The 21,688-nt window shown below is 37.1% G+C and overlaps 1 protein-coding gene across 4 annotated transcripts in view; it reads right to left on the bottom strand.

Annotated features, from left to right (window-relative positions):
* Positions 1-1,503: 1,503 nt before the first annotated feature.
* Positions 1,504-21,688, bottom strand: part of ATXN10 (ataxin 10) — a 106,662-nt gene continuing 86,477 nt past the window's right edge. For all 4 annotated transcript variants that reach the window (XM_067305074.1, XM_013947898.2, XM_067305093.1 and 1 more), the window contains 2 exons: positions 18,601-18,664; positions 1,504-2,248 (listed from right to left, as the gene is read on the bottom strand). In XM_067305074.1, coding sequence (XP_067161175.1) covers positions 2,061-2,248; positions 18,601-18,664 — 252 coding nt within the window. In that variant the 3' untranslated portion in view covers positions 1,504-2,060. The remainder of the gene's footprint in view (positions 2,249-18,600; positions 18,665-21,688) is intronic.

Raw genomic sequence — 21,688 nt, forward strand, 5'->3', positions numbered from 1 at the left:
AAGAGGGATATCTTTTTTTTTTTTTTGACTAAAATTCTTTTTCTTGTCTTTTAGTAGCTAGAAATACGAATTTTCAGCTCAGTGTTGTGAAGGTAAAGATTAAGAACCAAAGAAAATCAGCTCTAAATCTTATGTGACACAGTAATTCAACTGCTAAATGAATTCTGGCCTACATACAAGAATTAAGGCTTATGGAAATCATTGAGAAACCACAGTCTGAAAGAGCATATGCTCAAGGAGAACCAAAAAACATGTATATCCTTTTCCATTCAGCTAGCAGAAGGTGCTTACCTGTATAACAAAAGATTTTCATGAACTGGCAGTTAAACACAATTTTTAATATCCTCTAAAAAGTTCCTGTCAAATCGTTAAAAAACAAAGAAAACATTTTGCATGTATTCATACTTATTCTTCTTTAAAACAAAGAATTTTTTTCTCCCCTATCTCTTTTAAAACTAAGAAATCACTAAAAGCAACAAAAGGAATAGTTTTTGCCCACACTGTCATAATCCCTTTATATCAATACTTGCTCTAGTTAATAAAAGGCTAAGGACTTACCAGTTTTATATCATTGTCTTTAAAAGCCAAAGGTGAATAAAATCCCAGTACGTCAACTCAATAGTCCCATCTGGTCATCATGATAGACACAGAAGCCTTACGGTTAAGCTGAAAGATCTTAATTGTCTGGCTACGGCCCAAAACAGTTTTAAGCATTACTATACATTTCTCGTAGTTTTTCCATTTTTAAGTGAAGAAAGTAGTTTGAGAAGCACAAGCTTTGGCACACGGCTGAGTGGGTGTTACAAGTAGTTTTATGACATAAGCTTGTATTTCCAATTAAAATGGAATGAAATGACAACACCATGAATAATTTTACTGGGATCCTTCCGTCAGACAAAACTAAAGAGAACTGAATGAAAGCAATGATATACAAGAACTAATAATATTAACATTGAGCTGTAATTTTTGTTCCGTTTCAGGCAAGGAGGATTACATTTCTTGACTACTAAGGCAACAGTATGGCACACAGAGAGTTAATGGCAAACTCTTTCCCCCCCTTCTCCCACCCGTCTCATTCATGCCACATTCCACAGTGGCAGGGTCCAACAACAATATAGGAGGGTCCCCAAAATGAAGAGGCAGGGCCTGCCATTCTTCTGCCTCTCTTGAATTAATTAACTGGAAATGAGTTTTGTCAATGTTTTGGAAAGGCAGAGGGGTGAAAAGAAACTGCTAGAATTAATCACAGTGAGAAACTACCTCTTCAGCAGTCTGCCAGAGTTCAGAAAACCCATGAGAAGTGCAAAATAAAAGGAAAGTGGGCTGACTTACCATCCAAAGGAACAAATAAAATTCAAACAAACACCCAAGTCTCCAAAACAGAGACATGCCCCAGTGCAAAGGAATGTAGCATCTGTTGCCACAACAGCTTCAACTTTGCTTTTAATATACTTGTCATGAAGACTGAAAGGTAACAAGGTAGAAAAGACAATTTACTAATAATTTAAACACACAGAAGCCATGTTGTGTGTTTAATTCAGTAAATACTTATGTACATCCAATGTTTCGCTGTTCTTTATATAAGTACAGATACTTAAGCACAATGATTGAAAACTAACAACTTCCATTGTTTAGCCCTGACACAACACAGATCTTTTAAATGAAGAAGGCAGACTGCAAAGCAGTTATGTCCCTTTGTTGTGTTTTTAATGATAATTATCTTCAGGTTCAGCAATGGAAATTGGTAACAACTCAATACTATGCTAGATGCATGATATTTTTCTACTAATGAAACAAGAAAACAATGAAGTTTCACCCACCTGAAAATGCTTTTTTTTTTCATTAGTTAATTTACCCAGGTAGTTAGAAAATTTACAGGTTCCCCCCCCTTTTTTTTTAAAACAGCGAGGGAGACCTATTATTTAGCAGTTTTTCTGAGAAAAACATAGTATTTCCAGCAGGCTGGGACTAAAATTGAAGAAAACTTGATTGCCTTACAAAAGAAAACTTGTTAAAAGAGAAATGCTCCTTTAACGATTCGACTGTTCCTATTTGGTTGTTCATGAAGGATTTTTTCTAACAGATCTCAGAATTAACTTGTCATCTTGTTTCTCTATCCTTAAACCCATGCTCTCAAGGACAGAATTGTCTGCCAGCCCTCGCTCTTCCACCTGTGCAATAAGCTCTTGGTTTCTCTCATTTTGTTCAGTGAGATTTCGGATAGCATATACTGCCCACTGGTTCACAACTGTTGCACAAAGTTAAGGATTTTTTTGGAAGATGTAACAATGCCCAGTTTAAAGTGTTAACAAGCCTTGCTCCCCCCGCCCCCAATCCCCTTCAGCCCCCCCCCCCCCAAAACCCCAGAAACAAAAAACCTCAAACCCTGAAAAACAGTCAAAGTCAAGGGTTTAGAAAAGACAGACATTTACAGGTTATGACTCCAAACCTGCAAATACTTGCATATGAGGTAATTTAAGTTTAATTGAGGTATGTCGATTAACTTCAGGTGAGCTTACTAGGTTTTATCTGGAATAAAAAACTCAAGTGAACTGCAGGAATTAATAGGACATATTGTTTTAAATCAAAATTACAGGTAATTGAAATGTTCCAATGATCTTCCTAGTAAGGTTAAAAAGAAAAAAGAAAGAAAAAAGTCAATCATAGTGTTTGCAATCCTAACATTTCAACACTGCACACTCAAGAACAAGCAAACAAAATAAGCTGTAAATCAGGTACAAGCAAAGATGACGACTGATTATTTTCACTGTAAAAGTTGAAGAAACATGCAGAAAAAGAGAAACATATTCTACCCATGCTAACAATGGTGAATAGCATAAATAATGCGGGAAACACTTAAAAATATCTAGCTTTTAATGTTACCTAAATTCAGTTCCATGTGCCTGGGTGCTTTTACTAACTCATCAACAGAACAGACACCAAGATCACCAGCTAGTAGCTCCTGCTCATGTTCACATGGGCACAAGCTGCAACTTATTCACCTTCTAAGGTGGTCCCTTGAGGCCAGGATTGAGGCACATGTCAGGGCCACAGACAAAGGATTTAAATTCTCAGGATTATCAGTCAGGCATCTTCCAAGTGAACTACAGTGCTCATTTTATGAAGTGTCAGAGATATTAGCCCCAATTCAGCAGCTGAAAAGCTATGTTATGATATAATCTTTCCCAAGTTACCCATATGGGAGGCAAGCCATTCTGAATTATACAAAAGTGGTTTGCCTGCAGGGCACCAATTATTTACTACATGTAGCTTCACATCCAGTAGAAGAATATGCATAATTTACTCATCTCCTTGACGTCTTTTGGGTTGGACAGTGTCTAAGAATAGAGATAAGGTAGTGTTCTTATGGGCATTTGCTGGGGGGATTGGAGGGGAAAACTCAACTGAGGAAGGTGGGAACTTCAGCCAAAAGAATACAATAAAGGAACTGGACTTTCAATGGTCTTACAAAATCTATCATGACTGCATTTGGAAAATTCAGAACTACTGCACCAGGCACTGCGCACACATTCTTATAGTGATCTTTACTATTTTCTCTTACTAGTCTCTCTTACTATTTTCTCTGTGCATCTTGCACTGACTGTTGTGCCTACCTTGCTCCTTTCCCCACTATTGCCTCCCCTTGCCCCCCATAGGCTTATACTCTTTTCAGCACAGGCAGTCTCTCCCTACAGGGTGACCGATACAACAGGTGGACAAACAGCCTGTAGCAAGAGTAGCAATCTTAATTTTAAGAGAGGGGAAATGACAAACAGAGAATACAAAAGGCAGAAAAATAACAGTTTATGAGCAATATCTAACCACAGAACTACTCAGATGCCAAAAGAGGACAGAGAGGGATTGAAACAAAAAGCACACAAGGAATCCTCAACACAGAGGACAAGATTCAAATGAAAGAGTAGCTTGGACAAACATCACAGGAAACATGGATGCTAGGGAACAGTCCTGCACTGACATGCAGCAGTGAAACAGCCCCCTGTCTTTTAGTAGTAGTTTCTACTTATTTTCAGATTCAAGCAGCCCAGAACTAGAAACCAAAAATGGCAAAGCAATACCAACTACAGAGCTTTTTTTTCTGACAGAGTTCTTTGGACTTCATGAGGAAACATGCTGCACACCTCCTTCAATTTAAAATTTCTGGCAAAAGGCTGGATTCAGGTGGGGTGATGACACAGGAGAGAAATTAAGAAAAAAATAAAAAACCATGCATCACATCAAAGCCTTAATAGGGGAACATGATAGAAAATACCAATCTATTCTCTTTGGTCAGTGCACCACTACTAGGGTTAAATGATTAGACAAGTGCCAAAGATATATGAGCGGAATATTTCCACTGGGGATTACATATCTGAGCATATGAAAAAACACTAAAATATCAAAGAAATCAAAGCATATATAAGCAGAATCTCACTCATCAGCTCCAATGGTGAGATCAAACACCAGAATGGTAAAGTGTGCAAGCGACACCTAGCAGATCTTTCCTAGGTCTCTTTTAGGACATTTTGCAAATGACAGAAAGTAACGTAAGTTCCCCCAGTGAATTGTGAGAAACATAGTATCACCTTCCTTGGCTCTGCTTTTTGGAGAAGGAGCAGACTTCACTGGCTGAGTTCCTAAAATACAGCTCTGAATTTCACTTGCATAGAAGAATACCCACTAAAAAAAGATGTAATTTTCAACAAGTAACAGTTCTCTCACACAAAGTGCCACACACAGGAAAGAATACTCAGTAAAAATTTTTTGCATTAGTCTTGGGAATAGTGCTGTTACCACCATCTTTATGTCCTTCAGCACAAAAACACTGCTAAAACCTGCAGCAAATGATGGTTTCCTATTATCATATCCATTCATGCTTACATAATATCTAAGACATCTCCATTATCTTATGAACTCTATCATCATTATGGCATTTATCATTATTGACTACTGTAGCTGAAGCTGCAAAATGGTTTCAATAACGTTTTCATTCATTCAAAAACTCTTTTCTGTATGTAGGTTTTTCATTGTAAATTCAGTCATGAATATGTATGATTTTCCTTATTCACATGCTGTGTGAGGCTAAGACCTTTGGATGGCTGTGTGCAGACCTAGACAGACTTAAGTGTCAGCAGAGATTAAAGCTAGTCCCCAGCTAATATTCACATTACCCTCTTGCTCCTCTCCAAAGATAGAGACACAGAGAGAAAATTAAACATATTCTAGAGTCTCTAATCCTACCAACACTTTAAGCACTTTATTGTATACTCAGCTTTAGAAAGACAGCTTCTAAAGTTTCCATAGTTACTACAAATAAGAGCATGAGCCTGTTTGTTGTGAAGCTACATAAAAGAAAAGAAATGCAGCAAGCCTGGTAGATTTGACTGGGTAAACTTGTCTAGATTTTTCTAAGATGACATACTGCAGTGTCAAATTAATTAATATTATATACAAGGAAGTGAAAATTAAAATATCTCTTTCATGGTAGAGAGGACATAAAAAAGAAAAGAAACTGAAATTTTAATTTCATTTTGCAGGAGCTTCATTAATGGGCTACATGTGTTTAAGTAATGAAAGCAAACATTTGTACATGTTTATAGTATCTTTTCCAAAATCATTCAGTACACAGAACACTACTGTATGTTATCTTGACTTATACAAACAATAACAAAACTGAACCAATTTGTTCTATGTTCCATGCTTCTGTAAGAAATCTTCATACAGCAGTTTACAATGTAACAACTAACCTCCTCTGGGTCAAAATTTCAATTGGCAGGGAGGGGGAAGAGAGAGAGAAAGGAAGAGAGAAGGAGAAAATTAGCTGGCAGTCTGCCTTAAAGGATGAAATATTTTACTCTCTGGAATCAGCACAACAAACTATTAAATTCTATGCCCCTTGAGTCCTGAGGTAGTTTATCCACTAATTGCAAAGGGAACATTTCACGTTTCTGTTGTTTTATTTCTCATGAATTCTGCCAGAACATGTTGTTAGAATCAAGGCTAGCAATAGCATTTTGTGTGGCTGATTTAGAAGCTGAATGACTGATTTAGAAGTTTAGTACGGTATAAAAATACAAACGCATGCTGTCAGGAGTCACTAAACGATATCCTACTGTGATGCATGACTGGAGAGTAGGACCTATAAACCGTTTCCCAAGGAAAGTATTCCATCCTTTTATTCTCATATTAGGAGGTCCAGTTTGGGCCAAAACTTATTGGAAAGTCCACTTTGGGCATCAGAACCTCTATGAATTGTTCTATAAAACAATTTGAAATCTATGGAGGAAAAATAGTAGGCATAATAGTTACAGTCATTACTGAGATTTGACTCTGACTAGGCAGATATACAACAATGCATAAGTAATGTTGAAAGTAAATTGGCTTGAAAAAGGCAAGTAGTAAGTTTTAAAAAGTTCTGTATTAACATTAACTGCTGTAGGATACTGAAGAAGAATGACAAGACGACTGAAATGTGTACATAGTTTTTCTTAAGTCCTTTTTGTATTTATTAATCCTGAGGGATTTCTAAATATAATATCCTTGGTGGAGAACTCGTCTCATTACAAGCCTTACACACCACTTTTTTTAGTTAGACAGCCTGCACTGCAGTTGATTTTCTATAATTAAATGATTACTTATGAAACTCTCTTCCTTCAGTGCCATTTTGCCTAATGAGTAAGAGAGGATATCACTTGTCTAATTCCATTACCTCATTCAAAGCAGATTTTTGACTATTTAAATATTAACTTAATTTTAACCAATTATAGGAAGAGATACAAACATCTTATCAAGAAAGACAATGAAAACACTTTGGAATCCTAACCAAATGGGCTGTTTATGTAACAGCTAGAGCAGTTCAACTTCTATAAGAGCTTGTCTGGAACATGTCTATAGGGCTAGAAACCAAAGATAATTAAAATACAGTTCTTGCTAATTATATTTCTTTCCAGTCTTCAACACATAATCCAATTCTCACTAAATGTTCTACTGGCAAGAATGAAATACTAAAGCATCACATTAAAAGAATCACTTCCACTTACAGACCTGACTGGACCACACTGAAAAGAAATAAATGCTTTTCCCTTCAAGTCTTTCAGTCCTTTTAAGTACTTGTGTATCACAGCAACTTGAAGATAATTCTTCTCACCATTAAAAGAGGTCTCTAGACAGCTACTGGCACTCTTAGTCACAGTTTGGATCAATGGGCCGTGATTGACCACACGTAGTAGACATTCAGCATTTTGGTCCCTCACTGCCAGCCAAATTGCTTACAAAGAGCTGCAAGTTACCCATTTCTTCCTATCGGGGATTAGTAGTTTTATGAAGTCCTAGAAGCTGTGTAAGATTATGGCAATTCCTTCCAACTCCTCCTTTACCTTTGTACTTAATTTTCATGTCTGTTTAAGACCTTACCAAGAAAGTAAGCCCAGAGAACACAAAGAACTAAGGATATCATCTTAATTTTTATTTACTTATTTTAAAGAAGCTCATTCATATTTTTAGGATAAATGATATGGATTTGTTTATTCCTGACATTAAATTGTCAGCATCAGAAAACTTGAGGAATTCAACCTATTCAAACTTAAAATATTATGTCTAGAATTTGCAATAAAAAGGCCTAAAATATTTTGGTTGCTTGTATTTTTATTTAGCACATTGCACAGCAGATATCATCATCAATGACTGCAATCACCACCTTCTGGGTTTAAAAGCTTGAAACAGACAGCGCCCTATCAGCTGGGAATGGTCCTTCTGTCCCCTGCTTGACCTGACTGCTGCAGAGCCAACTTAGCACAACTCACCTAATCTAGAGACCTCCAAGCTGGAGAAGCTCCACTGGAGGCTGGAGGTGCAATCTATTCCTGATCACAGCCTCTATGGAGGGCATTTGTAATGCTGTGGAACAGAAAGGAGAGGTTCATTTCTACCACAGGTAACTCTCACCTGCTCTAAGAGATCAGCAGGATGTTTGGGCCATCCACCTCCAAACAAGCTTCAAGCTCCACCGCTATGTGGCAGCAAAACTTCATTAGAAATGCACGATTAGGCACCTGCAGCAAGCAGGCAGCCCTTTCGGACTCTAGGACAGAAAGATTAGGGTGGGCTGCTGGTGCTTATTGCAAGCATTCCACATACCAATCTGCCTCCACAAAATATTTCAGTAAGGACAAAAATGCCTATCCCCAAAAACCTGAACTGGGGTTTACAGGTAAGATTATGCTCAGCAGAATAGGCCTGTTTTGCCGGAGCAAGGTTTCAAGTGATATTATTTCAGAATAGGCAAATGGAGAAAACTATTCTGTTTGAAGTAATCAGAAATCAATCCTATACTAAGCAACATTCTCAGTAATTCACAGCCTACAGAAATAAAAAAGCATCTGTAGCAGAAAACAACTGTACACTGAATATTCTTCCAGTTCCCCAAGGCTTCACTAACCTCCCACACTTATCTCTCTACCAGCTAAACACATTCTTTCTAGCTACCTATACTTATGCCAGCTTCCTAACTTCCCATCTATTCAGTTAGCTTTAATGATGGATCCATTTCTTAAAAATGGCCTTGCGGTACACAGGTTCCCCTAAAATTGGCCTAATATTCTATATAATAGAATAGATAAGTATGTTATATCTCATGTATAATTTTCAATGAATTTTCTTCCACTTAACCATCTGTCACCAACAAATATACTTTAAAACCAGAATGGACAATGGCACTTCTTTTGTCCAACAGTTCTGCACATCATACAGACCACTTAAGTTCAACAGTGACTCTTGAATCAAGTCTGTCAATTCTGTTTCATGCACAGGATATTTTTCTGTCTTTTTCTGAAAGGCATCCAGTCTTGACTGGAAGATGTCACTGTCCCTGGGTAAACTGTTCCAGTTCATTACAGCCTGTGACTTGCTTCTACTTTAAATTTGTTTAGCATTTGTTTCCAACCACTGATTTTTATTATAGATAGATTAAGAAAAGAAATTTCACAGACCAAGATCAAGGCACCTAGTAAGAGTCTTTTACGTGAACAAAACAGCGAAATTGAGGCAGGTACACCAAACTTTGCATAATTCTTGTACCTCTTCCCTCCATTTGAACTTTTAAGGATGCCCTTTGAAGCACAGATACAAGAATTTCATACCACAGTCCACCAAAATTTGCTATTATTGCTGACTACAGATGCAATACCCAGTTGCCTGCTCCTTCTGGCTCTTCCCCAGTAGTCTAGAAGAAAACAAAACCAAAACCTCACAACATTCAGTTGCCCTCTCATTCCTAGCTACACTCCTGCAACTAGAGTCCAGGCTCTTCAGATCATTCAAAAGTACTTTTTCAGCATTGCTCAGTTCTGACATGCAGACCCAAATCATAAGGTCCATTTTAGTTCCAAGGCTTGACTGTATTTTAACTACATACAGCTCACTTCAGTGATCTCCAGCTACATGATACCCAATGTTCATTAAAGTGCTATTTATTACTCCACCAATTTTGGTTACCGAGACATTTTTACCTAGAGCAATTTTGGGATTTTTTCCCCAAATCACTAGTTTTTCTGGGTTAACAGATCACACAAGGCATCACTGAACATAATTATATATCCAGGCTGCTATTAGTTTTTAATGTCTGCCAGCTAAACAACGTTTAATCCATATTCTATGTGCCTCCTTTCGTGCTCTGTGGGATTCAAAAGCAGTCAATACCAACATACCTTTCCATACTGAAAAATTAAACACAATATTTCTGTCCAGTCCAGTACTCTAGAGCTACTCAAGCCACAGTACTGGTTTAGCTTTGTCAGGCTATTTTTATAATAATGCCCGTTATGCCAAAGCTTACAAAACTTAAAAAAAATTAAGCCATAACCTCTAGTTTACTTTTTCCTATACTCAAACTTGTAATACTAGCTTAAAACCATGAATATGACACATTCATTTTTGCTGCTTAGGCTGCCAATTTTTTTTAAATTATGACTTATGACTATGCAGGCATTTTATTGATTCAGGGTCTCTGAAAAACGTATGTGGTGTAATCCCTGCTTCTGCTGCTTTGAGTACTTTCCAGTATCATTTTATGACAAATAATCAAAACAATGAAGGTAAATGGAACTCCCATTCTAGTCTCATTGACACCAGATAACGTCTCTCAGTGTGTGTCCAACAATAACAACAGTTAAACAAATGGGTGTTTTGAAATGTGCAACTAAAAATATAACCAACTACATTTTTTTCCCTGTGTTTTGCAAAATAACCATTAGTTACAGTTATATCTGCTAGAATTTCAGTGAATGTTTGCATCTCCTTGAGGAGATCTGAGATCGTTAAGAAACAAGAACAAATTAATTTGGCCAGTGGAATGGACAGCAAATATACCCTTAGTGAGGTAGGAAGGCAAGGTCAGGTTTTGGAAAACATTAAGGAAATAGAAAGAATAAAATCTAGACAAAGATCTGAGGGAGAGAGAGAAAAAGATCTAATGATCAGGAAGGAGCTACATAGGACAATACGCTCACTAGCTGAAGTTACAGACTGTTTTAGTAATAATAGTGACCAAAAATGGGACAACAGGAAAATTTTTGAATAAAGATATGATGCAGAGCACTGGCCATATTCTTGGGAGGCATGCAAGAAACCATGTCAAGAAGACAGACTGAAATATGATAAGGTGGTTGTAGAAGGCATTCTATTCTCAACAATATTTTTGAACCACTCCTAGCTTTATTTAAAAAAACCTAAAACCTTTAGGTTTCAAATTTCTAGTGCTTTGTCTCAGCCCAGAGGGGAATTTTTTAAAAGAAAGTCTACAGAAAAATCAAGCAAGCTGTTATAAAAGCAGTGAAATACTATATTTTCTCTGTTTCTTTTTTCAGTGTGCCTGGTAACTGAAGATCCACTTTCTTTCAAAAATTCAAGCCTGTCATGGATGTAAGTCCACCAACAGGATTAGGGCAGAGGACAAATATAACAATATTTGGTTTAGAAACAGTTATTAACGTTAATTCTTTACTTTTACATGCACGAGTTAGTGTCTACAGACATTAATCTTCTCAAGGGATTAAAATATTATAATGTAACATTTGTAAGAGCCTTCTTGTAGTTTGTATACCTTTGTTACGTTCTCCAGCTCTGTCCAGGTGAGACCCTGTACATCACATGCCTTCATTAATGATGACAGTTGTCACTTGCAGGAACTGGGTAGGAGTGGTACTGAAGAACAGACTTCCAATTTACGTCTAAATCTGTTTTAGTATTTTATATATTCTCAACAAAATTAATACTTTTTGTCCAGTGAGCTTTCACTTTAAGTATTTTTCTCATCCTGCAGGTGCACTGAATAAAGTACATCCTGAAATTAAGGAATCAGTAACCTGAAATATGCCACTAGGGATTATAGCTTTGTTAAATATCCAAACACGAAATTAATGTGTGGTCAATTATGGCATAAAAATCTCTAAAAAAATAATTCTAAGGATTTAGACATTTCCTCCAGAGTGGAGCCAAGGACCTACTGTGTTTGGGAATTATGAGCTAATTAAAATTCATAGCAGAGCATCAATTTGATTTACTGAAAAAGTATGCTAAAGTACGCAGTGCTCTAAAGAACCTGATTAAGTCATACTATGTATAAATTGCAGCTGGAAATTAAATGCCAGAACTCTAACTCTCAATTTTCCTCCCCAATCAACAAGCGGGGGGGGGAGAGAGAGAGTGTGAGAGAGAAAACTTTCATTTCCCACAGAATCTGTTTCAGTGCTGCAAACCGCTCCTGTGGTCTTAGTCTTTTTCATAAGAAAGAGGACCATTTTTGACATCGAGATTGTCAGGTAACAGCATGGGTTACTGATATCACTAGTAGATGGAGAACATCTAATATGAAAACCTTAAGTTTTTGTTCTCATTCTAAAGTAGGTATTTTCCCATAACAAAATAAACATTTCGTAACTGCAATCTTAGAGTTAGAATTTAAATCTACCAAATACCATGCTTAACGCTGATGTGGTAGTTTTATTCTTGGTTCTTCTGTCACCTTGTTAGGTGAGTCCTACTCCAAAGAGTTTCAACATAGAGAGAAGACAAACAATGGGTTAAGTCATGGAAGTTGCATTATTCCAGCTATTCAGATCAGAAGACAGAGTCCAGAATGATTTAAAATGGGATTAGGTCACATGAATACCTCCTATTCCCTTCAGCAGGGACCATGCACCTAGATCCTCACTCTTCAGAGCTTTACAATAATGCCACTCTGGGTACCTTATTTAATACCCTATAGACAAATCCTGCTTAGACTGGAAAGTCCTCTTTAGTCCACTAATATTTCAGTAAGATCAAGACCAGCTACTTGCAATACTTCCTTCATGAGTGTAAAGACTCCCTCACATACAGTGAGAATAGACATGGGGAGGCCGAAGACCTTCCCAACTAAAAATAAAAATAAAAGCAGTATTTGGGAATAGCTGTGTTTTTCCCCTTTCGCTCTCAGAAATAACAAGAGGGTTGAAACCTCTTGGGAACCATTTAGGAAACTGGCCCACTACTGCAGCTAAAGAAATCCTTATCATACAACACTGAGGGACTCCCTTGTGAGCCACACAGATACTATAGGCTCCAATACTATCTAACAAATTATACCTACATAGAACTCACAGAAAACTTGCAGCAGCAAGATAGGATTTGGTCTGCTGAACAAGGTGAAAGAAATAAGCCCCTGTCAGAGGCTCAAAGAATACTGCTCAAAGGATAAGCATGTTTGTGCCTCTTCTAGCACTTAGCTTGACCAGTTCATCTGACTATAATTGTAAGATGCACAAATTTTAGCATAGCTCCTTCTCTGTGTAAATACCATAAACCAGAAAGCTTCCAGACTTTATAGGCTCTTAAAGAAAAATGCTCAGCATGTAAGAATTGATTCGGACTACTATGAACACACAGTGATATCTTCTTACTTGACCATTTTTATTTTTCATAAAAAACTCAGCTGCTATTTTGTGTTGTCATCTTTGGTGCTATGAGCCTAAAGGCACAGGCAAATAAATTCTTGGTCCTCACGTGTGCTGGCAAGTCCCATTCTTTCACTGCCAGCCTGTAGGTCCCCAAACACTTCTGTATCACTAAAAACTTAGTATCTACCTTTTTGTTAAAGCCATAGGGCCAATCAGCACTGGTTTAGAGAAAATAAGGTTCTAATAGCGCTCTGTGTCTGAGAATAAGGGTAAAAGCAACAAAACCTCTGATAATGCAAAACTGTAGCACTCTACCAATTAATACACTTCTATTTAGCCCAGGCAGACTTCAAGACTTGCTCACAGAGCAAGGCAAACCTCGATGGGATGAGGAAAAGGCCAATTTCTTCCAAGTGGGCATCTTGACTGTGCATGGAGAGGTCACTACTGTTTTCATCAATCTAAGTCCTTTGCACTGATCATATCCATTGAAACAATATTATTTCATGCATGCTTATGAAACTACAAAAATCAAATGATTCACCTAAAACTGCTAAATGCACTGGTAGTGCCTAAAGCGAGCTTTCCAAAGAAAGGCATTCATTACTGATATAACATTATTCTGTCTTTCCTTGCTAACATACAAAAGAGCTAGTGCCACATTTAACGTGAAATAGCTCAACTCAATAGCTCAGTGTGATGGTTTACTCTAAAAGGTGAAATCATACTCCTATTTTTGCTTTCTACTGGCTTCTATTCAGCTGTGAGGCTTTTTCACAGTATGTGGCCTCTTTTAGGTTGCACTCTGTAACTTAGAAATAAAATGTCTGTCAGTTACCCCAAAAGTCTTTCCTGGCATCTCACAAAAACAAGCTGCCATTGTTGTTGACCATAGCAACTTGATTTCTTCTAGCTTTAGCCAGGAGTTTCATGAACCACAATTATACTTGCTGCTGCCATGAAGTCAAAAGTATTTTCAATCTACCTCTTAGATGACTTTCAGACTGAATATAATGGAAGAAGTCTAGGGAAGGAGTATCTGAAAATTAACTTATATTTTCTATGCTTTTATCCATTATTCTCACTAAAGATTCTATGTGCACAGATCCACAACAACTATAGGCTTCCCTTTTGCTAATGCTGCCAACATTAGCAGAGGAGGGAGGAGGGAGGAGGGAGGAGGGAGGAGGGAGGAGGGAGGAGGGAGGAGGGAGGAGGGAGGAGGGAGGAGGGAGGAGGGAGGAGGGAGGAGGGAGGAGGGAGGAGGGAGGAGGGAGGAGGGAGGAGGGAGGAGGGAGGAGGGAGGAGGGAGGAGGGAGGAGGGAGGAGGGAGGAGGGAGGAGGAAAAGAAAAAAAAGGAGCAGATCTTTGTGGGCTGCTCATTAGCCTAAAGGTTAGGAAAGAGCAAAAAAACACAACAACCCCCCCCCCCCCCCCAAAAACTCAGCAACTTACAAAGAATGCCAAAATTAGTTAAGGCAAATTGAAAACTCTTCAATAATAAACATGCCTGTTTACATACAGTCTTGCATAAGCACCTTTTTTGTACGATTAGGGTCAGCAGTTTTTTGATCAGAGTGGCCTTATGGGCTGGCCTCCCTCCTTACATTCGCCTTAAGCAAGTGGTAACTGAAAAGTCAGAAATGATGCTGGAAGGAGTGGTAAGAGCTTAGGAAGAGGTAAAAGACATGTATGAAAAGAAAGGCTCTTGTCAGATACTATAGCCTGTCAGAAATGAGGAAGATGGTGTCTCAGGGAGCAGAATAAAAGACATTTTCTTGTAGGACCCCCTTCCTAACCAAATATCCTGAAAAGTAGAATCTGAAGTAAATTTCTACTGGTATTTCCCACACGGGTATCTCCAACCCACTCTGCTGTTCAGTGTCAGGTTTTATTTATTTAGTTTTTAAACACAGGTAACATGAATAAAGCACAATGCTCCTGACTCTTCACAAGTAGAATAACAGACTGAGTTTTCAAAAACAAAAAGCTACTTCATGAAAGAATGGAAAAGTAGGCTTTCATACTACCTCTCCTTAATCTAAAGGTAAACAAGTTCACTTGCATTTTGAAACATCTTTTTCTTTTCTTCTTCTTTTGGATTCCCAGCCACAGTTATGATTAGGATGCAGTGAATCCAAGATGGAACATTTACAGGGTATCGAAAAAATTAAAGTGGCATTCAACCCTTCTTTGAAGTTTAACTCTTCAGACCACAAGACCTATAATGAACCATATCTCCCCAGTCCCTCTCCATTTACCTTTTCCCCTGTGTTAAAAGCCTGACAGGTAACAGTTGAAAATGTTATCTATCAGCATTACTGCATTAAATTTACTTGGAACCATGCAAACTTTTATTAGTTGAAAATTTAATATATAGATTCAAAGAATCTTTGCAAGAGGTACGGAAAGTTTGTATTATAACTATCCACAGTCAACTTCATGACTGCTACTAATGAGGTTTTTCATTTGTTTTTTTTAACCTGTGAACATTCCTGATGGAAAAACTACTATCAGTTAGTATAACTTTTAAAGATACAAGTCTGTTCAAGATGTAATTACACAACACAACAGTTCTCCCAAACTGGACACCAAAAGATGAATTCAAACTCAAGAAGCTAAAGTAATGCAAACATTTCAGTTGAATTTCAGCTCGCAAGCTTATAAGAGATGAACCTCCTGATATCTCTATGCACATTACAAAACTGTTCAAGCTCTCAAAGGATGCAATTTTAAGGTAATGACAAGTTTACAAAGAGGAATTTATTTAGAAAATCTAAGAGCAGACCTGTCTCCTCTTTCAATATGTTTCCATATGTTATCCATAAAATTTATCAAAAGACCTCTCCTCTCTAGAAGGTAATAAAGAATTTTTAATATCTAACATGACAGTCCGGCTTCTAATGAATTGCATACTTCAGGGAAAAATAATTTTTAATTTTATTCCCCCCAGAAAAAGTTATATCACTTACCACAACAATTATATTTTCCTTTGGAAAATTTTGTATGTGGAAGTTGGAGGCAGAACTCAGCTACTGAAATTTGGAAAATAGCTATATTAACTCTCTTTTAAGCAGAAAGCACAATGAAATCCTAACTATAGGGCTCTTACGGATGTCTCCAAAATAGATAAACCCCAAATGAAAATGTGCATCTACCAAGTGTCTAGTAGGAAATCTAAGAAGTTCTTATATAAAAGGAATATGGTTGGAACTCTTCCAGTCAGCTTTCTCCAACGAGAAATCTGAGAAACACAGCCCTAATCTGCAAAAACAGGCACTAGAAATCAGAACGAAAAGAGAAATTTCTGGACATGACTTCCTGAAGGAATCCTTGGTGAAGGGTTACACCAAGCTTTCCCTTGCAGCATTCTACATCATCCTGGCAAACCTCAGTACCACTGCATGATCCTAGTTGAATTTCAGCAACTACCTCTCAACATCTATCTCAAGAGCTGCCTACACACTTCCTATTAATTAATCCTTCTTGAAAAGAGAAAGCAGACAAAATGTGTTCACTATGAATCACAAAGTTACAATGTGGGCAATTTTAGGATGTTTTAATTCTAAGTAAGTAGCCTTTCTAGTCTCAGTAAGAGTTTTGTTCTGTTTTAAAAGCATCACAAAACAGACTTGTTCCACACTGAAACTGGGTGCACAGAAGGAGGAAGGAAACAATCAAATCTCTTCACAGAAATCTTACGCAATGGAGTTGGGCACCTACATGCTACTGAGGAGTTAAGTTGTGGTGCCTGGAAGCAGCAGAATGTGCTACCAAACAGATAAAACTAGAGACTGATACAAACTTCAACTCCTCTTCTTGCTTCCCAGGGTGAGACATGCTGAGAACGCAACAGATGAGGAATGTTAGAGGCAGGAGGGAAACAGAGGAGTATTCATTTCATGCAGCAGGATAGTGCTAGGAATAGCTCTAGGCCAAAATGATAAATACAGTAGCCAGAAAATGTGCTCCAAAAGCTGACACAGCGCAGCTTGTCACAGCAGGCTAGTCCACACACTTCCCAAATGCTACAGTATCAGCTATCTGAAAAAGTAAGCTATGTATTAGTGATGAAAGCTCATATTAAGAAGTCTCATTATATTTAGTAAGTCTTTAAAACCAAGTAAGTGATGTTTTATCTTCTGGTAAGAAGTTTATAATTCAGCCATAAAATGTCAGCTTGTATCAAAAAGTGTAAGAAGTTTCACAATTGCCTAAAGAGCAGTAAAGCCTCCCATGGTATTTTATTTTCATTTCTTTCAGCATTGTAAATTACCCTTTGAAGGCCTCAAACTTCATCCCCTTTTATTAACTGCTAAAATGAAGGATTATTCCTTAAAAAAGATTCTAAAAGTTGTTGCACAGCTGCACTTTACAGCAAAGGAACAGTAACTCAGGGCAAAACTCCATTCTAGGTTTTCTCAGGGCCCCTCTTCCACTTGGGGAAAGATAAACTTCCCCTGCCCTTTCCACCGCATCTGGCAGTGCCCCTTACCAGAAACAGGTCATGCTACTTGGTGCACTGCTACTTGGTGCACTGTCAAGAAACATGCCATTAGGATTCAAACTATATGTACAGTGAAGAAAGAAGAAACCTTACGTGTAAAGTAACAAAGTGAGGAACTCAGAGAACACTTAACACTCCTGATACTCCTTCATCCAGCTTTTTAAGATCTTGTTACCACTTGTCCCTAAATTAATCCATTCTTTAATGTTACACATATGTAGATGATGTACTACAGCATGCAAATGTGAGAACATGCAACATTTTCACAACTGTCTTATTTTTATGATACTTGTTAAAAAGTGAGCTTTTATTTTCAATTTAATAAAAAAAAAATATCAGTTTTGTGTGTTCAGTATAAGCAAGCTGACATTACTCTAGATGGGAATGGCATTTGATTTCCAGATGTACTTCTAAGAACCTTAAAAGGAGTTAAAGATCAGCTGACAGTAAGTAATAATTCACCCAATGCAGTTCAGGAAGAGATAAGATTTTAAAAAAAAGACTATTTAACTATTTATCTGCAATTTAAAATTATTTTCTTTTAACAACAATCTTTCTTAAGAAAGCCACTGCTCTTAAACTCCAGGAAAAAGTATAAAATATGAAACATTATTTATTTTAAAATCTCTCCAATATTTCAACAACCTGCATCAATTCACTCACTCATACACATTTTCATTATAGGTTGCCAGCCATGTCTCTATGTTTAGGATAAGTTTTCCACAGTCTGATTTAGTAAGTGTATAGAATTGATGGGCTACTTATTTCAGTCTGCTGAATAAATACCAGTTGAAGTGAAAGCTCTACGATCTAATACAATGACCAAACATAGTCTTAATTCAGATTTCAATCACAGTTAGCTCTCTGAATTGAGATTTGTAAAACAGTAGTTTGTATTATCTTAGGAAACAGAATACAACTACAGTTCAACTCATTTAGCATCCAGTTCATGAAAGCATCTTCACTAACTTCTGAACAAAGAAGTAACTTCTGACTCACTCACTTCTGAACAAAGTATTTAAAAACAAGCTAGAAATTCCTGAGGCCAGTTGGACTTAGGTACCAAGTGAAAGCAATGCTGACATACATATATTCAACTCCCCCACCTTTTCTAATGAGTCATATTCAATATTCAATAGATTAGGACTCTTTTGTAAAGGATACAAGGATTGTTGTCATCAATGCTGCAGTTGTCCAGGATCAAGGGAATGCCATCTAACTGACAAACCTAAATAAAAAGAAAAGCTTAATTTAATAGAAATCTCAACAATACTGATGTTTCGTGCAAGAAATACTAAAAAAATTTAACAGAGATGTTTGTTTTGTTAAAGTATTAAAGATCTGTTAAAATGAATTGCAGAGTAAAGCTGGTATTTTCAGCAGTAAGAATCGCAAAATATTAATACAAGCAGACATTAATTTCACATTCCTCCTTCTAGTATGTGTGAATTAGGTATTTTCTATTAAAGTTCTGTCATGTGCTTCTCACAACGAGCCAGAAAAGCTATACTTACTGATAGATAATGTCTTTTTTCTGGAAGAACCACAATCAACTACTGAGTGAAAAAAATACCAGTAAAAGGTTGTAAAATATACACACATACACACACAGCTGCTAGTTGGTGTTTGAGGGTGCCTGTGTCTTCTGTATCTTGTTCTGCAGGCAACCTTCAACAGTGATGTGTTACCTATATGTACCTAGATACAAATCCTTAACTATACCACACAGCAATCACTGATTTTTTCCTTTGATAAGGTCTTCAGTATGTTATTGGAAAACGAGCAAAGGTGAAGTCTGTCATTTTTAATTTTATATATGCACATACCCATATGAACTCACAAATGATAATCTTAATACATACACGTGTGTATGAGATAACAGCATATAATGCTAACGGACTTGTACATACATATACACACACACTCCTAACACCCCAGAACAAGCTGAAGTTAACAATAAATATGTAGCATAGTTATCTTAATAAATGTATATTCCATAAGAAATCAATCTATTTGCTTAAGACACACTGTAGTACGTTACATCACAATGCATATTTATATCTTTAGAAAGTGTGGTACATATTTAAATAAAAACCTGTTCCATATTATCTGTGATTTTTCAACCTTTGTAATATCTTCTTAAAACATAAAGGCATTGGATGCCTTTTGATAATGAAAGTAATGTTATTTTAAAGACCTGAGAGCATTAGCATTAACTGATTATATTCTTAAAGCCATCAAACTATACTTGTTCAAAATCTTGAATTCTTTATTCCTTTAAAATTTAATTTCAAAACACAAGTTGGTAAGAAAGATAGTTTAGACAGAATGCCACTTTAGCATGTAGCTTGATGATGGGATTATCTCTTCCATCTTTTTTGTCCAAGAAAAGATGTATTTTATGTATCATGTAAAACAACGAATCAAAGTTTACACTGCAGGATGGATCAACTTTCTGAAATGCAAGTGCCATGATAAAAGAAGAAAGGTGGGTATGAGGAGATTTAGATCTGAAAACCAAAACATATTACCAAACAATAAAAAAATGAATTCAGAGACAAATCTGAGTACATCCCTCTTATGAATTCCTTCTTCTTATTGCAGAGTCACAAACTGTAACATGAGAAAGTAACAGTAGCAGAGATGGACATACAGACAAGCAAGGCTTACATTAAAAAAAAACAAAAAACCAATGCTCTTAAGTGCTAATTAGCACATCTGTGCTAACATGCATAACAATACATATACCAAATAGAGTTAATAAAACAAGTTTTAAAATCTACATTCTTTCTACAACATTTTTGTGTGTTTTCCAAAGGTTATGCATCATGTATGATGTCATACTTCAAAGCTTGAACAAACCTTTCAATAATCCAGTTGTTCTGCATGCTTGGAAGACACTGGTTCTTTGATTTTTACTCTGTGGCCAAACTCTGATCCACCTAGAATGTTACCTTTATTTTCCATCAGTGAAACATTGAACAGTACAAATTTATCTAGATTAAGCACTGTCAACTGAAATAAACCATGTGATCTGTTCTGGTTCGATTCAAATGAAACATTCAGTTAGCAGAGTAAGTATGTGGGGCAAGTAAAATTTTAATTAAAACTCACACATGCTTCAAAAAGTTACTGTGGGAATATAATGAGATTCCTTCAAAGTAAGTGGGAACAGAAGCAGCAATCCACAACCTTAATGATAATTTAATGTAATAAACAAGTTGCTAACTACTGCTGTCTTACACACCCACTGGGACTCTCTTCAACAGCATATAATTAAACTGTACATTAATTCGACCAAGTTAGGTCAAGCTTTTGTTACCAGTACCTCAGCTTTAGTACATTACCTGTGACTTATTGCACAGTAAAATACAGTGTCTTGCTGTGTATGCAGGACAACTCTATATACTCCTCAGAGATACCCATGAAGTGAACTCTGAGACCTCAGATTCATGAGCAACCGTTGCTAGAGTAGTTCCAGTATTCAAGTGATTTACTCTGCCCCTGATTTGGAGGTTCTCAGCTCAACAAAGGACCAGCCCAACTGTTCAAGAACTGCCTGCTGATCCACCAAAACTGCATTTCACGATAACCTAAAATTCAGGTCAGTGTATTGCAATACTCCGGGCTGCAGTGAGCCAATTCAGTAATTCCTCTGCACGTAGCTGAAACACTTCTGCTGCTGGAGTTCCTTCGGCAGTGAAAGGAAGGAACCACTATAGCTGTCCCACTTACATGTCAAGAGTCTCTCAAGCCTTCTCACTGCCATTAACCTGAAGAAAGCACAGTTATTCTAAACTCTCACATAAGCAGATTTTGTAAATATCAAGGAACCATGGTCCTAGGCCTCACCCCCTTATACAGGTTTATTGGAGGTTTTGTGAATTTTTCCAAGTATTGGCCTTAAAGTTCCTCCTTTGAAGAGAAATGTCCGAGAAACACACAGCACAGAGTAAGGCTGTGCATCCTCTGCAGGAATGTTCTGCAGTGCTTGGGAGAGGAGTCAATATTATGCAGAGCCTCAAATCTCACCTTTAAATGGAAAAATATCCTGGAAAGAAAACATGTAGTGACTGATATGAGACTGGCTGTAATCTGTCTAGATTTTGAAAGAAAATATAGGCAGAAACTGAGGAAGAGGAGAGATGTGGTCTCTTTCTTGTAAACGTAATTACTTCTATTGGCCTGCATTCAAAAAGACTACTGAACCTATTCTCCATTTACATTATTGACAACATAGCTGACCAATAAC

Source organism: Apteryx mantelli, chromosome 1 (genome assembly GCF_036417845.1).
Source record: "Apteryx mantelli isolate bAptMan1 chromosome 1, bAptMan1.hap1, whole genome shotgun sequence".
Classification (NCBI taxonomy): Eukaryota; Metazoa; Chordata; class Aves; order Apterygiformes; family Apterygidae; genus Apteryx; species Apteryx mantelli.